Genomic DNA, 18413 nt, shown 5'->3' with positions numbered 1-18413 from the left:
AATAAGTAGAATATAAAAGTTTCCTATAATTCCACCCCTCAGAGATACCCAATTTTTACTGTTTGACCTTTAGTCTCATAAACCATTTTCATAATGTGTTTTTAAAAATTCTTTCCCTTGATCTAATTTATTTAAGGTGCTAGGTCTTTGTAATCATTCTCTTTTACGTGACTTTGATAGAGTATCTCATTATCCCCAAATCCAAAGTATACATAAAAGAAAAGTTTTATACTATAATTGAATAATTCATGAAATTACTTGGTAAAATGTTACTGGAATGACAAATAGTCAGAAAGAGAACTAAGTGAGTTACAGAAAAGACATTTTCAATTTCATAATATCTTATTTCATTATTTTCATGAGGTTGGAGGATGATACTAAGTATTCTAATCATATTTAGTTTAAAAACATAAATTTTGCCGGACCCAGATTTACAATGATTATGTTTTATTCCCATGGATCATTTGAAATGTATATTTGTTTAGAATCATTTCATTCTTTTGGACATATATCTAATTTTAAAAATTATTTTCAGACCATTAAAAATCTCAACTGAAGACTTTGGAAAACTCTGGTTATCCTTTGCAAATGATGTGAAGCAAAATGTGAAAATGTCAGAATCTCAAGCCACGTTGCCTTCTGCCTTGAAGACTCTGCAACAGAAACTAAGACTTCATGTTGTTGAAATTATAGGTTCGTAGAGTTACAAAAAGTCAATCCTGTGTTTATAGGAGCTTTCTCACAATCAGAACACAAATCAACTCTTAGAAGTGTCAGTCTTCTTAGAACTGTGTTCCTGTTATGAGCATCTTTCAGATGAGTGTTTTTCAGACTATATTAAAATTTTTTTATTGGAAAATACACATAACATAAAATTTAACTGTTCAACCATTTTTAAATGTACAGTTCAGTAGCATTAAGTATATTCGCAGTGTTGTGCAACTGTTACCACCATCAATCTCCAGAACTTTTTCACCTTCCTCAACTGAAACTCTGTACCCATTAAACACTAACTTCCCATTTCCCCTCCCTCCCCAGTCCCTGGCAAACACCATTCCACTTATTGTCTCTATGAATTTGACTACTTTAGTTACCTTAAATAAGTGGAATCATACAATATTTGCCGTTTTGTATCTGGCTTATTTCACTTAGCACAATGTCTTCAAAGTTGGACCATGTTGTAGCATGTGTCATAATTTCCTTCTTTCTTAAACCTGAATATTATTCCACTGTATGACTGTACTACATTTTGTTTATCCATTCATCTGTCAGTGGGCACGGGTTACTTCCACTGTTCGGCTCTAGTGAATAATGTTGCTATGAACATGGATATACAAATATCTGTTCAAGTCCCTGCTTTCAGTTCTTGTGATTATACACCCAGAAGTGGAATTGCTGGATCATATGGTAATTCTGTATTTAATTTTTTGAAAAGTCACCATCAGTTTCTCAGCAATTGTACCATTTTACATTCCCATAAGCAATGCACATGGGTTCCAGTTTTATCACATTTTCATCAACATTTTTTTTTTTTATAATAGCTATCTTTATGGGTGTTAAGTAGTATCTCATTGTGGTTTCAGTTTACATTTCCCCAGTGATTAGTGATGTTGAGCATCTTTTCATGTGCTTATTGGCCATTTGTATATCTTCTTGAAGAAATGTCTTTTGAAGTCACTTTTTTAAAAAATAATTTTACATTTTTGTTTTGTTTTAGGCAATGAAGGGCTATTGGCCTGTCAGCTTCTCCCATCCATCCCGTGCTTACTGCATTGCCGAGTTCATGCTGACTTATTAGCCTTATGGTTTAGATCTTCCTGCTCTACTCTTCCTGACTATTTACTTCATCAGTGTCAAAAGGTGGTGGAGGGATCCTAGCAGAAGCTCTGCTTAATTTTACTCCATCAAGATAAATGGTTTACATAGATAAACTTATTTACCAAAGTGGAAAGAACTCATGGTACTTCTAGTGAAAGTGGGGATTATTACAAGTTATGATTTATGTGTTTTCTTTATGATTCTTGGTCAAGAAAGATCCCCAAGAAACTGTGTCCCTAACCTTTTACTCAGGATTGTACAGTATGTTTGGGCCCCAAAAAAGTGACCTAAGCTAATGTTATAAACTGCTAATGGTTTATATAGCAAATGGTTTATATAGCACTTAGTGTAGATGGACTGAAAATATTTATTTTGTTATAAATAATTTTATAACAAGTTTACTCTAGTGCTAGCTAATCTGTAGTAAAGCCAAGTCTCAGTTCTCTGCGTTAATGGAAGGGAGACATGAAATTGATAATCTGAAACCTAATTCATATTTGCTTTGGAATACAGTGTATATTTCTTGGTAGGCAAGACAACACTTTCAATTATGTTTTGCTTAGATTGGTGTTGCGCTAAGTCGGCATAGCACACACTAACAGTTGTAGGAGATTCATGAGCGTGCTGGATATTGGGGAGTCCAATATGTGGTATATTTTTTATTACAGATAACTTGTTATGCATAATTCCAGATAATTTGGCTATAAAATGTATCTGTTTTTCACTTGCAAGTATTATAAAATTCACAGTGAATCACCGTATTCTTATTTTAAAAACTCAGAGCCATTTACAAAATATTGTCATATAGAATCAAAACACATAAGAACCCACAGTACCAAAGCAAGCAGATATAAGAGGATGACAAATTTAAAAGTGTGATTGGAGTATAAATAGTAAAACTATCTTTCCTGGCCTTTGAATCCATTAGCACTCAATGGATATAGCTGAGGCAGTGATTAAGTATGCCATACAGGTTCTTCAGTAAAATATATCATTTTCATGTTATAGTTATGCCTATATTGCCTCTGTCAGAACTATTATCAGTAAAAGAAGAGGTTAATCCTAATATGGATGATGGACCAAAATCTTGGGATTGTACATTAACTGAAATAGTATTTTATAAAACCTTATGGTGCTGTGGAAAATATTTTATTATTTCACTTTTTCTGACACTTTGCCATGGAGACTATTCAGGTAATACAGTTTTAAGTCATTGCAGTTAATACTTTGGTTAATTGGTACCGTTTATCACCCAGGTCAGGAATTCTGGTTTTAGTTTATCTCATCAATCACAGCTGATCAAGATGCTAAGGGGATTCCCCTGACCTAATAGATTTCGTTACTCATTTGTGTCTAGAGTATTTCCCTCCCTAAAAACAAAAGCAGTGTTTTGTTTTGTTTTTTCTTGATTAATTTTTAAGTTATTCAATAAAAAGAATTAACATCTTATTAATTTCATTCTCTTAAAAACGTACAGTAAAACCTTACTATAAGAGCAATAAGTGACTGGAATTTCCTATATAATAGGTTCCTCCTTTTGAATAGAAAATCAGATTCATCCTTAGGCTCCCAGCAGTATCATGATGAAGGGAATGTGCTGACTTTGGTGGTGTGGTGGACACTGGTATCTAGTAGCCTCATCAGCTTCCTCTTTATTCCTACCTCTGTCAGCAGCATCTGCTGCCCCTTATCTGACTCAGCTGTTATTCTGACAAAGAGAGAGGAAGTGCCCTCTCACTTTGCAAAGGAGTGCAGCGTATGGTAGAGGAGGTGTTCCAGCTTTTTGTGTTCTTACTTCCATGTGTTTACATGCTCACTGAGGCTGAGTCGAGTGTGGTACCATAGGTTCAGGATGCCTAGCATGCACATGGACAGCTACTAGGGAGATATTACAAAGGGCTTTCTGTTCCTTTGTTAGAATGTGTTCATGAGTAGCAGCAGCAGTTGTCATGAGCGACATGCTTGACATACAGAGCTGTCTAATGGTGGGAGAGGTGTAATGGTAGATTTAAAGTTGGTAGCATGATTTTGGGTCTGCCAAAGGGAATATGTCACTTTTGTTCTTTCTGAACCTACTAAATAAAAGTAGGGTAACAGAGTTTCTACTGAAATGTTTAGTAGAATGTTTACAATTTTTATATTTTTATGATTTTAAAAACAAACAATAATAGAAAAGAGTAAATTTTAAGGAACTTCAGGACAGAATGTATTCTGCCTAAATTCATTGAATGTTTTAAGTTTAAATCACGCATCACCAACCTTTTTTGCATTGTTGGAGTTGTGACTATTAAGTAGGGAGAATGATATTTATGGGTAGATTCCTTCTTTTTACCTTATAGCCATAATTTAGTCAGTGAAGGACAACATCTGGGTCAGCGCTGTGGGGGCATGCTCCTCCGTGTGAGTTTTGTGCCAGGCATTTTTGCTGAGAATGGAGAGGGTAGCAAGTGTGAATCTGGGGGAAAATAAGGGAAGACAGGAAAGCCTTAGGAGCAGGTAGAGGAAGAAGGGTCAGGTTCCCACCTGTGAAGTAAAGGAGGTGAGAGGCTCCTCAGGGTTTGATAGTAGGCCCCAAGTAAGTGTCCTCCTAGAGAAACTGCAGATGGAAGCTGAGCAGTTACCAAGTACTAATGTGCCAAGCATACCAAGCATAGCGTGTGCTCTGCAGAGGAACCTTATTTTAAAGAATATTCTACTGTCATCTACCAAAAGAATTGTGGTATAAGTGCAGTATTTTATTTTTTTCCTTTATTGTATTTTATGTCAATAATATTTTAAAATGTTGAACTATTTGTCTTATGTCTTCATGGATAAATGTAGTTTTTGTCTTATGATTGTGAGCCACTGAAAGTGCACTGAACCTATTCACGTGTCATTATAGATGTTTTGCTGTGTTAAAGTTTTAGGAGAGAATATGCAAGTGAATAACAATTTAATAGTCATTTATTACCTTATTTTGGAGTTGAATTCTGTAATTTGAAAAAGTTCAGTTAAACATGTAATAAATACAAAGTGATCTATACTATTCCTTGGTTTCTATGTTCTTTATTATCTAAATAGCTGTATAATAAGTAATACTATTTAATCAGTAATTTTGTGGGCATTAGCTAAAAAGAGCAGAAGCAATTGGAAAGGGATGAAAAGAATAATTTACTCATTGTAGCCCCAAAGAATCTGGTGTAATTGATTAAAAGAAACCATACTACTATTTCTATATGATGGTCAGAAAGAGTTTTGTGAGCTTCAGACAGATTAGAGCATGGATTGAATCTCAGGATGCCCGCCTATATGCCTGCTCTCATCATAATCTGACCAGAGCATTCAAAGCAGAGTGTTCTCTTTCTATAATGCCCTTTCTTTACAGTTGCTTCATGATGCAGCAAACACAGTAAATCCGTTAAAAACTTAGTGACCAAAGAAATCTGAGTTTCCTGGCCAACTCTGCATTGTATATCCTAAAACCCAAAGGTAAATCAGAAATAGAGTTCAAATCTTACTTATTTATGCCTCTTGTTGGCTACAATGTATTGCAGGAAAAAAGTTGTGAGACTTGAAGTTCCATCTTTGGGGCACTGAAGGAAAAGGAGGTTTAAATGCACTACACCCACTATAGTTATTGAAAAGAAGGAAGCTGTTGAAAGAGAGGGGTGGCCTGCAGCCAAATGGGCCAGGGCTAATTAGCTTTTTATGGTTAGGAACTGTGTGTGTGCATTCTGTTTTTTTTTAAAATAGACTTTATTTTTTAAGACAACTTTTTTTTAGAGCAATTTTAAGTTTACAACAAAATTGAGAGGAAGGTAAGAGATTACCCATTTCCCCCTCACAACCCCCCACATGCATAACCTCCTCTATTATCAATATCCCCCACCAGAGTGGTACATTTGTTACAAATTGATGGACCTACACTGACGTATTATTATTACCCAAAGTCCACAGTTTACATCAGGGTTCACTCTGTGTGTGTATTCTATAGATTTGGACAAACGTATAATGACATGTATCTACCATTATAGTATCATACAGAGTATGTTCACTGCCCTAAAAATCTGTGCTCTATTAGTGCCCACTTCCCAACCTTTGGCAACTACTGATCTTTTTACTGTCTGCATAATTTTGCCTCTTCCAGAATGTCATATGGTTGAAATTATACAATATGTAGCCTTTTCAGATTCTCTTCTTTCACTTATTAATATGCATTTAAGTTTCCTCCATGTCTTTTCATGGCTTGATAGCTCATTTCTTTTTAGTACTGAAAAATCCATTGGATGTACCACAGCTTTTTTATTCATTCACCCACTGAGGGACATTTTGGTTGCTCTCAGATTTTGGCAGTTATGAATAAAGCTGCTATAACATCTGTGTACAGGTTTTTGTGTGAACATAAGTTTTCAACTCCTTTGAGTAAATACCAAGGAAAACAGTTGGTGGATAATATGGTAAGAGTATGTTTAGTTTTGTAAGAAATTGCCAAACTGTCTTCCAAAGTGGCTGTTACATTTTACATTTCTGCCATTTCTCGTTCCTGTTGCTCCTTGTCAGCATTTGGTTGTGTCAATGTTCTGGATTTGGGCCATTCTAATAGGTGTGTGGCAATATCTTTTTTTTTTTTCTTTCTTTTTCTATTTTTGTGACCGGTAAGGGGATTGTAACCCTTGGCTTGGTGTCGTCCACACCACGCTCAGCCAGTGAGCGCACCGGCCATCCCTATATAGGATCCGAACCCACAGCAGGAGCGCTGCTGCACTCCCAGCGCCGCACTCTCCCGAGTGAGCCACAGGGTCGGCCCCAATATCATGTTTTAATTTGCATTCTCTGATGACATACGATGTCGAGCATCTTTTCATATGCTGCCATCTGTATATTTTCTTTGGTGGTGTGTCTGTTAAGGTCTTTGGCCCATTCTTTGATTGGGTTGTTTTGTTATTGTTAAGTTTGAGTTCTGTATGTATTTGGGGTAACAGTCTTTTATCTGATATGTCTTTGGCAAATATTTTCTCCCAGTCTATAGTTTGTCTTTTCATTCTTTTGTTAGTGTCTTTTGCAGAGCAGAAATTTTTAATTCAAGTGAAGTCCAGTTGAATTTTTAACTCAATCGAATTTTTAATTCAATTGTTTCTTTCATGGATTGTGCCTTTGGTGGTACATCTAGAAAGTCATTGCCAAACCTAAAGTTGTATAGATTTTCTCCTATGTTATTTTCTAGGAGTTTTAAAGTTTTGTATTTTACATTTAGGTGTGTGATCCATTTTGAGTTAATTTTTGTGAAGAATGTAAAGTGAGTGTGTGTGTGCATGTGGATGTCCAGTTGCTACAGCACCGTCTGTTGAAAAGGTTTTTTTTCCTCTGTTTTATTACCTTCTTTGTTAAAATCAGTTGACTGCATTTATGTGGACCTATTTCTGAGCTCTCTGTTCTGTTCCGCTGATCTGTTTTTGTCTGTTCTTTTGCTTATAGCACACCGCCTTGATTATTGTAGCTTTACAGTACTTGAAGTCAGGTAGTGTCAGTCCTCTAACTTTATTTTTCTCCTTCAGTAGTGTATTGGCTGTTCTGAGTCTTTTGTCTCTCCGTGTAAACTTTATAATCAGTTTGTGGATATCTGCGAAGTAGCTTGCTGGAATTTGATTTGAACTGCATTGATTCTAAAGATCTAGATGGGAAGAAGAGACATCTTGACAATATTGAATCTTCCTATCTATGAACATGTAATATCTCTACATTTATTTAGTTCTTTGATTTTTTTCCATCAGAGTCCTATAGTTTTTCTTATATTGATCTTGTACATATTTTGTTAGATTTATACTGAAGTGTTTCATTTTGGGGAGTGCTAATGTAAATGGTATTGTGTTTTTAATTTCAAATTCCATGTGTTCGTTGCTGGTATATAGGAAAGCCATTGACTTTTGTATATTAACCTTGTATTCTGCAGCCTTGCTATAACTGCTTATTAGTTCCAGGAGATTTGATGTTGATTCTTTTGGATTTTCTACATGTATGCTGTAGATTGGATGCCCCCCAATCTCACTGAGGCTTAATCCTCACTCTAACTGTTAAGGGTGGGAAATCCTATTATGGTAATTGAAAGGTAGGGCCTTGGGGAGGTGATTAGGTTGTAGGACAATGCCATAGTAATTGGTTAATAATGGTGGTTCTGAGGGCTTTAAAAGGGGAGCATGTCAGGGTTGTGGTTCTGAGGGCATTAAAAGTAGAGCACATGAACCTCTCTCTCTGCTCCACCATTTCCTATGATGTGAGACCCCTGTGTTGCTGTAAAGCCACCATCAAAGAAGACCCTCAGCATAAGTGTTCCCTGGACTTCCCAGCCTCCAAAACTGTAAGCAGTAAATTTTGTTTTCTTTACAAAATACCCAGTTCTGTGTATTTTGTTATAAGTAACAGAAACAGACTAATACAGAAAATTGGTACCAGAGAAGTGGGGTGTTACTAATAACAAATACTTGGAAATGTGGAAATGGCTTTGGACCTGGGTGTTGAGAAGAGGCTTTAAGAATTTGGAGGAGCAGGCTAGAAAAAGCCTAGCAGTTAGTTGGGAGTTTAGAAGACAAGAAAACCAGGGGAAGTTTGGAATGTTTTAGAGACTGGTTAAATGGTAGTGACCAGAATGCTTATGGAAATAAGGACTATAAAGACCACTCTAAGGAGGTTTCAGATGTACATGAGAAGGGACTTTCTGTAAACTGGGGCAAAGATCAACCTTGCTATGAACTGGCAAGAAACTTGGCTGCATTATGTCCATGTCCTAGGACTTTGTGAAAGTTGGATCTTACGAGTTGTGAACCAGAGTATTTAGTGGAAGAAATTTCTGTGCAGCAAAACATTCAGGAAGTGGCATGGCTACTTGTAGTATACTACACTGAGTTATGGCAGAAAAGGCATGATATAAAGCCAAAATTTAAAAGGGAAGCGTAATGTAAAAATTTGGAAAATTTGCAGTCTGGCCATGTTGTAGAGAAACAGACAGCATTTCTAGAAGAAAAATGCAACAGAGCTAAGAAGATTAGTTGAAAGGAAAGGGATTATCAACAGAAGGGGGGAAAGGCCCTGAAGGCACTGCAGAAGTCTCTGGGACCAACCCTTCCATCTCAGCCCAAAGGCCTAGGGAGACAAAATGGTCTTGGGGAGCAGGCTTGAGGCACCCTCCGCAGGCTCACTGCCCAGGACCACTTCAGGAAACTGCTTCCAGCACCAGCAACCCAGCTGCTTTGGCTGCTCCAGCTGTGGCTATTGACCCCAGGTGTGGGTGGACCCACAGCTTTGGAAAATACAAGCCAGAAGCCTTGGTGGCGTCCACATGTTGTTAGGTCTGCAGGTCTGCAGGCTCTCAGAATGCCAGAGCTGTGAAGGCTTGTGAGCCTTTACCCTGATTTCAAAGGATATATGAAAAGCCTGGGGGCCCAGGAAGATATCTGTCACAGGGCAGAGTCACTGCAGACAGCCTTCACTAGAGCAATGCTAAGCAGAAACGTGAGGCTGGAGTTGCAGCAGAAAAACCCAACAGCACCTTGCCTAGTGGAGCCGTGGGATGGAGACCCCAGACCTGTGGAATACCAGAGTGTAACACCAGCCTGGGAGAGCTGAAGTGTGGCCTGAGACCAGGAAAGCCATAGGAGCAGAACTGTTCAAGGACTTGAGGACCCAACCCTTGCACCAGCGTGCAGACGACATCGAACATGGAGTCAAGGTACATGATTCACCAGCTTTGAGATTTAACGTCTGCCCTGCTGGGTTTTGGACTTGTTTGGGACCTGTTACATCTTTCTTTTGGCCTATTTCTCCCTCTCCCTTTTTGAATGGTACTTTGTTCCCTATGGTTGGCCCCTACCATTGTATCTTGGAAGTAGATAACATGTTTTTGATTTCATGGATGGGACTTTGAACTTTGGACTTTTGAGTTGAAACAAGTTAAGACTTTTGAGATGAAATGAATGTATTTGTGTGTCAAAAGGACATGAGTTTGAGGGGTCAGGGGCAGAATGCTGTAGATTGGGTACTCCCCTCTCCCAATTTCATCGAGGCTTAATCCCCACTATAACTTTTAAGGGTGGGAAATCCTATTGTAATTGACAGGTGCACACTTGGGGAAGTGATTAAATTGTAGGACCATGCCATAGTGAATGGATTAATAATGGCAGTCAGGGGCGTGGTTCTGAGAGCTTTAAAAGAAGAGCACTTGAGCAGTTAGTCTCTCTCTGCTCTGCCATTTTCTGCCGTGTGAGACCCCTGAGTCACCGTTGCCACCACCAAGACCCTCACCAGATGTGTTCCCTGGACTTTGGACTTCCTACCCTCTGAAACTGTAAGCAATAAAATTTTGGTTTTTTTCCTAAATCACCCAGTTTCAAGTATTTATGTTATAAGCAACAGAAATGGACTGATACAATATACGGTCATGTTTTCTGCTAACAGAGACAGTTTTATTTCTTCCCAGTAAGTATACCTTTTGTTTTATTTTTTGTCTTACTGCATTAGCTAGGACTTCCAGCACAATGTTGAAAAGCAGTGGTGAGAGGGCACATTCTTGCCTTGTTCCTGATCTTACTAGGAAAGCTTCTGGTTTTTCACCATTAAGTATGATGCAAACTGTAGGTTTTTTGTAGATATTCTTTATCAAGTTGAGGAAGTTCCCCTCTATTCCTAGTTTACTGAGAGGTTTTATTTTAAATGGGTGTAGGATTTTGTCAAACTCATTTTCTGAACCTAGTAATATGATTATGTGAGTTTTCTTCTTTAGCCTGCTGATGTGATGGATAGCATTAATTGATTTTTGAATGTTGAACCAGCTTTTCATTGCCTGTGATAAATCCTACTTGGTCATGGTGTGTAATTCTTTTTTTACATTGTTGGATTCGATTTGCTAATATTTTGTTGAGGTTTTTTTGCATGTACATTCGTGAGAGGTATTGGTCTATAGTTTTCTTGTAATATTTTTGTCTGGTTTTGGTACTAGGGTAATGCTGGCCTCATAGAATGAGTTAAGTATTCCCTTTGCTTTTATCTTCTGAAGCAGATTATAGAGAACTATTATAATTTCTTCATTAATGTTTCGTAAAATTCATCTGTGTACCCATCTGGGCCTGGTGCTTTCTTCTTTGGAAGTTTATTAGTTATTGATTCAATCTCTTTAGTAGAGATAAGCCTATTCAGATTATTGTGTGTGTGTGAGTTTTGGCAGATTGTTTCTTCAAGAAATAGGTCTATTTCATGTAGGTTATCAAATTTGTGGCATAGTATTTCCTTATTATTCTTTTAACATTCATGAGATCTGTAGTGATGTCTCCTCTTTCTTTCATTTCTGATATTAGTAATTTGTGTTCTCTCTTTTTGTTATATTTTTACATCTAATAAAATTTTAGTGTATATTTTTATGTCCCTTTGCTTGGTACATGATGGGCACTCAGTAATAGACCCCAGTTTATTGAATGAATGACTAACGAGAACTTTCCACTCAAAATAAGTAATTTGGGAGCAGATAATATCCAGGGATTGATATTAGTAATCCTGTGGCTGTACCAGAAGTAAAGGAAGGTGATCTAATCTCATTTATAGATATGTCAGTGGATAGGGGTTCCAGTGAAAATAGTTTATGCCAATTTGTACCAGGTAGGAGAGAAGAAGCCTGACTGCTTGATGAGATCCTTACCAGCCTGAAAGCTATCTTATAAAAACATGCCATGCTATTTAAAAGACCTCTCTGCAAATGCAGTGTGGTTACAGATCAAAATTATGACTTGAAGGAGGGGGACTTTTCTGTATTAAGGTAGATGCCATAAAGTTTTATTGATCTAAAAGAATTTGTTCTAGGGTGGAAAGTAGTAGACATTTGATGAAAGCATTTAAATATAGGGAACTAATGAATATGATAAAGCTCACTTACCGGCTAAACCAGCATCACCTATTTCTTTAGAAAAGTGAGCACCATGGTAATGAGAGGGACACTTTACATTAATAAGGTCAATAGCAGCAGGAAAGTTGGAAAAGACCAGGCTTTCTGGGATAAAGCCAGCAGGAAGGAGTTACTTGAAAGGAAATATATTTCATATGCACAGAAAATTTTTATGGTAGGTTCATGGGTTGAAGGTAGGAGGGCACCCAAAAGATGAATCCCAGAGAACCCTGACAACTTAAAGATTGTGGCCTGGATATGGAGTAGATGGGCATGGGTAAGGGGAATGTACAGATGATGTGAAATACCATGAATTTCCTGGAGCACCTTTAATACTGAAAAAATAGTGGGCCCTTGTAAGCAGTTGCAGCTAGATTGTGGTTTCTTTCCAAAAGAGGGAATCAATTTCCTTTAATTATTTTAAACAATTTTCCTAAGTGGATGAGTACTTTCCTTCCCCAAAACATTAAACAGTCAATCCAACTAAATGGCTGACCTCAGGAAGTTAGTTTATCCCTGATGGATTTGGTAGGATATGCGCCAAATTGGTAGAGAATAGAGCCCAGAGATGATTTGTGTTTCAGTGAGAGAGAAGTGCCTAGAAATCTGTCTATGTCCCCTCCACCCCTTATGTGACAAGTAGATAGGAGCGAGTCAAGGTGTATTTATTCTTAGGGGGAGTCATTTGGTCTCCATTGCTATCACATAATTTAATGAAGATAAGGACAAAACCAGTGACTAGAACAAACTGGTTCCTATTGATGGATATCAAGGTATTAGAATTTATTTTTTCATCTTAATTGATGATTAATGGCTGATGGGGCTAAATGGAACAGTTGTTGTGAGTTATGAGAAAGATTAAATGATTTGAACCCAAATATTGGCCAGTCTTCATCCATAGACATAAAATATATGTATCTTGGAATCCAGAAATACCTAGGTTTTTTATAGATAAAACGTCATTTATTATGAGTCTCTCAGATGTTGCCTTCTTTATGGATTAGATTTTGTTGAAGATGACTGAGAGATTGACTATCACTTGTATTTCCTATGATAGTGTATTTCCTGTGATGAATGAAAGTGGCCTGGTTGGATATACCTAAACTGCAATAATTTTGTAATCTTTTTTATTACAAAAAATTTCAAATATATGAGGGTACTTCATGGGGAGGAAGCAGAGCTAAGCAACAGTTGTCTGATAGACTTGAGATCGGTACAACTACAAAATTGCCAATAAGTCTCTGGAAAGCACAGGAGATCAGTTTGAGATTATCTGAAACAATGCACAATCCACAGGGTGTAAGTGCAAGGCACAGTAAGATCTGAAATGGTCTAGCTCCTAGGAACTCTTGAAACTTACTGGTCATGGCTCCTTTCCAGAACAGGGCAATGTACTGAGGAGAAACTGCTTGAAGAGTAATCAAAATTGAGCAGGATACATAGGTTCTGATGCCAGATTGTCAAATTTTGATTCCTGGATCCACTAATAACTAATTTCTGCCCTTGGGCAAATTACTTAACCACTCTGTGCCCTAGTTTCTCATCTGTGTAATGAGGATAATAATAATAATGCCTATCTCATAGGATTGTTGTGAAGTGAAGTAGTACATATAGCAGTTTATGATCTGAATGTTTGTCCCCTCCAAAGCTCATGTGGAAGCCGGAACCCAATGTGGCAGTGTTGAGAGTTGGGGCCTTTGGGAGGTAATTGGATTGTGAAGGCTAGCCCTCATGAATGATTAATCCATTCACGGATTAAGGGATTAATGAGTTAATGGATGAGTGTGTTATCACAGGAAGGGGCACTGGTAGCTTTATCAGGAGAGCAAGTGAACATGCTAACAGGCTCTTGCCCTGTCACCATGTGATGCCCTCTCACCATGTGATACCCTGTGCTGTTTCAGGACTCTCTAGAGAGTCCCCACCAAGAAAAAGGTGAGGACCAGATGTACCCCTTGGACCTTGGATTTTCCAGCCTCCCAAACTATAAGAAATAAATTTTGTTTCTTTATAAAATATCCGGTTTCAACTATTCTGTTATAAGCGACAGAAAATTGGCTGACACAATGTGATTGTGATCAGTTTTAAAAATTAGTTTATTAGCGTGTCCATGAGAAAAGAAAAATGAAAAAAATAGGGGCAATAAAGATGCAGAGGGCCAAGCCTGTGGCGCACTTGGTAGAGTGCTGCGCTGGGAGCGCGGCGACGCTGCCGCCGCGGGTTCGGATCCTATATAGGACTGGCCGTTGCACTCACTGGCTGAGTGCCGGTCACGAATGAGACAAAAAAAAAAAAAAAAAAAGATGCAGAAAGAGGGTCCAGATAAAAATGGGGAAGTTTAACAGAGTCAGAAAACATTAGAGAGCAAGTTGCCATACTTTTGAACATTATAGGAAAAACAGAAAAGAAAGATTTGTAAAATAAGAAAAGCTATTCTGAACCATGCCTCCTTCTAAATATGTAGGAAAACAAATTTTTATAAATATAAATAGCAGAAAAATATGGTGGTCAAATCCCATATGAACTTACGAGAGAGAGAATGAGGGAGAGAGAGGGAGAGAAATAAAGGAGCAGAATAATAACTGTATGGAAAAATGAAAGCACACTAGTATAATATATGACAAAATAGATCAAAATCGTTAAACTGTCTTTTCAAAACAAGCTAAACAAAATTCTTAAAAATGATTCAAGATGTGAAAGAACGTAACTTAGAGCTATATAAATTCATATATGACATGACAGAAATTGGGGAAGAAATAGAAATTTTGAAAGAATTTCAGAACTGAAGATTAAACTAGAAGAAACACAAGTATGAATAAACACAAAAAATTAATGCCTTCAGAGAAATAGAGGATGAAAATGAGACTATTTTGAAAACAAAAAAGAAAAAGGTGATAAAGGTTCAAGAGAAAGGGACAAATTTTACAGAAAGACATGGTACAACAAATGGATTATAGGAGCTCCTGTGGAAGAAAATCAAAACAAATACTGAAAGGATAGTTCAAGGAAGCACTTCTGAAAGTACAAAAAAAGAAAAAAAAAAATTGAAACTAGGAGTACACTGTTCCTGAGAATATCAACTGGTAAGTACCAAGACATTCTAGTCTACTAGACTTTACTCTAGATGACTAAAACTTTTTCAAAATAGAAAAAAAAATAAATAAAAAATCCTTGGCTATCTAAGAAAAGAAAGTGACTTATAAAGAAAAGAAATTAGATTGTCATTAGACTTTCACACGATGCTTTATGAAAGAAGAAAATGGAATCATATGGTTAGGATACTCAAGGAAAGAACATGTGAGCCAAGGAATTTATGCTTAGCAAAACTGATCTTCAAGTATAAGGAGCACAAACTGCTGTCAACATAAATGTAGTCAAGGAATATTGTTCCTGTGAGCCCTTTTTGAGGAACTTACCAGAAAATGAGATTTATAAGGACTGATTGTAAGCATTAAATATATGGTTATTTTTAGAACTAGAAATAAATGAGGTTTAAGAGGGAGAAAGTGTATGTAATGTCCATATGCACTGACAAAGTAGAGTACAACTGAAAAAAGGGAAATGGAAAGAGCATATGCAAAATTTAAAGAAAGAAACATTTTCATCATTGTATTGGTGGTGGTAGTGTTATTTGAGACTCTGTAATGTGGAATAAAACAAATCAGTAATTATGGGATATTGTGTCATGATCTGTATCTTTGAGATCAGGATTCTCAGGGTAGAGGAAAATAGAGACGGATGTAATATGGAAGTGGGTGAGTAAACTTTGTAGTTCTCATTTTGTATTGGGTACACACACACACTCCTACTGCACAGATTATGGTACTGAAATACTACACCATATCACACTGAAAGGAACTAAGGCTTTTTGTAGAAATGGTGGATTCCAGGTCTGGGGCAGAAAATATACACATTGAGCCTGGATCTTTTTTTTTTTTGGTGGCTGGGCCAGTACAGATTGAACCCTGGACCTTGTTTTATCAGCACCACTCTCTAACCAAGTGAGCTAACCAGCCAGCTGGAATGTTTTTTATATCAGGTAGCAAAGAATCTGTCAAAGACTACTAAAGTCATAACAAAGGACACAGTAACTAACTAAAGAGGTTCCACTGGCCAAAAATGAGACAATTTAAGCTTCAATACAGGTAATAACTGCAATGTATTAAAATCCAGATATACTCAATTCTTTGAGTTCGTAATGGTTACCTTTCTTTGGAGGGTTATAGGGAATAAATTCATTGTCTTGAAAACTAGCAAATAAAGGAAAGATAAAACCATTGGGTAGTCAAATAGTAGATGAAGAGACACATCTTTAAATAAAGAATTCCTGCTAATAAATGAAAAACAAATGATAGAATTTTTGTACTTTTCAATCTTCAGTATTAATGGATCTAGGCATTGAACATCAGTGACTGCTACTATTGCAAAGAAAGAGACAACTAGAAGTTTTGTGCCCCCTGATGAAAGAATATAAACTACCTACATTCTTACCAAAGTGACTGAAAAATCTGTTTGTTCAAATCTCTGGATTAAGTTGCCAATTTGCAACTCAAAATACAGAAGACAGAGGAACAAGTTAAACTGCACGAGTTTGCAATCAGCAAAATCCAGACTGGATAACTCTAAATGCCAAATGGCCTGGGTTTGTCAACAGATAAGGAGAAAAAAGAGATAGTAGGGAAACTTTAGATTAAAAGGAACATATCAAGTTGTTAAAAAATAGGCAAGACCAAACTATGGTGTCTAGGGTTGCACAGGTGGCTATTAAAACTATAAAGAAATGCAAGGAAGTGATTGCAAGAAATGCTAGGGTAGTGTTATTTTGGGGATAGGGAGGAGATTTTAATTGGAATTGGGCACATTGAGGGGCCTTTTGGATGGTTGGCAATTTATTATTTCTTGACCTGGGTGGTGTTACAATAGATTCCCCCTTATTAATAATTTATTAATTTATTCATTTAGTGTGATTTTCTGTATCTGTGTTTTATTTTATAAGAAAAGGTTTTATAAAAAAAAAAGTTGTGGGCCGGCCCGTGGCTCACTCGGGAGAGTGCGGTGCTGATGACACCAAGGCCCCGGGTTCGGATCCCATATACGGATGGCCGGTTTGCTCACTGGCTGAGCGTGGTGCTGACAACACCAAGTCAAGAGTTAAGATCCCCTTACCGGTCATCTTTAAAAAAATTTTTTAAAAAGTTGTAGGTCATTAAGAGGCCTCTAATGATGAAGTTTGAGCCATTTCCTATAATGTTAGGGTTCATTGTTTTTAGCCCAGATCATTGCTTATTTATAATCTGTACTGTATCTTCCTTAGAGAATATGGAGGCAGCAAGACTACCACTACTTGTGGAGAAGAAAACCCATCAGTTGCTCAGATTTAATTTCTCCCTTTCCCAAAAGACTTTTCTAATGAAACCATCTGTAAGATGTGATAGTTTGTTTTATTGCTCAGCTCATATCATTTCCTTTCTTTTTTCTCTTTGTTGTTGGTATGACCAATGGAATGTCAGCAAATATAACATCAGCAGAGATCTTAAATGTGTATGTCGTTTGGCTAGGCTCTTGTACTGTACAATTGTGACTTGCCATGAGAATCATATGTGCTGGTAGCTGCTGTTCCTTCAGTGGCAGTGAAATAAAGCTTAACCCAACCTACAACTTGAAGGCTGTATTCCAGTTCTGGAGCTCAGAGTCTGTTGTCCTGAAAGCACTGCTGCTCTGAAGCCTGAAGCAGAGTTGCCCACCAAGTCTAGTTTGGATCAGCTAAACTGTAGTTGACATGGAGACCCATGAACATGAGAGAAAATGGTTGTTGCTGTTAGCAACTGAGTTCCTGAGGTGGTTTGTTATACAGCCTTGTTGTAGCATTAGTTGAGCTGTACATCATATTGCCCTTTTATTTGACATCATCCCCCCATATGAACTCAGAAAGCCAACATTTACTTGCTGTAGCGAGATGTACATTGGGCTAGAAATCAATAGGTGTGACTTATAATTCTGACTTAATTAGTTCTGACCTTGGACAGATCACCTTTTCTCTTTGGGCTATAGTTTTCTGCCCTGTAATGTGAAGAGAGAGACAGGCCTAGAATAGATCTCTTAAATTCTCATTAGTTCTAAAATTCAGAGTCTCAGGGCTGCTCTGATTTTTATATCTGATTTATATCTGATTTTGCTGTCACAAATTATATTCCTGTCTATTTCTTCTAAAATTTCTTAGCTCAAGGAGATCATCCTACTCACCATTGTAAAGTGAGAAGATTCCAGTATATTTCTCTAGAACAATATGGTAGAACATCAGTCCATTGAAGAACATTAATTTACTGAGAAAGTTTCAGCATAATCTTTTGGGTCTTAGTGTTCAACAGAATTGTTCTTTATTACTACTTCTTTCTATGTATGACAGCTGGCTTTCCGTTTGTTCATACTCTAATCAGATAGGAAGAAATCGGCGGTTTTGGCAGCTCTGATCTGCTGGAGAGCCTCCCCCTGTTTCATAAAACACTATAATTGAGGGAGCTGGCCGCTTAGCTCATCTGGTGGTGCTGATAACACTAAGGTCCAGGATTCAATCCCTGTACCTGCCAGCACCCCTCAAAACAAACAAGCAAACAAAACACTATAATTATGGCAACAGATCACTATAACCACATGCTCCTCTACGTTTCCCAGCTACATTGCAGTTGGATTT

General features: G+C 37.3%; 1 protein-coding gene across 1 annotated transcript in view; it reads left to right on the top strand.

Moving 5' to 3' along the window:
* The window catches only part of AP4E1 (adaptor related protein complex 4 subunit epsilon 1), a 68736-nt gene extending 63961 nt beyond the window's left edge, over positions 1-4775 (top strand). The window contains exons 20-21 of the mRNA XM_063089541.1: positions 536-693; positions 1718-4775. Of these exons, the coding sequence (XP_062945611.1) occupies positions 536-693; positions 1718-1878 (319 nt within the window). The 3' untranslated portion in view covers positions 1879-4775. The remainder of the gene's footprint in view (positions 1-535; positions 694-1717) is intronic.
* The last annotated feature ends 13638 nt before the right edge of the window (positions 4776-18413 follow it).

Source organism: Cynocephalus volans, chromosome 3 (genome assembly GCF_027409185.1).
Source record: "Cynocephalus volans isolate mCynVol1 chromosome 3, mCynVol1.pri, whole genome shotgun sequence".
In the NCBI taxonomy this organism is placed as follows: Eukaryota; Metazoa; Chordata; class Mammalia; order Dermoptera; family Cynocephalidae; genus Cynocephalus; species Cynocephalus volans.
The sequence above is the reverse complement of the archived record's forward strand: the minus strand, read 5'-3'. Positions and strand labels throughout refer to the sequence as shown.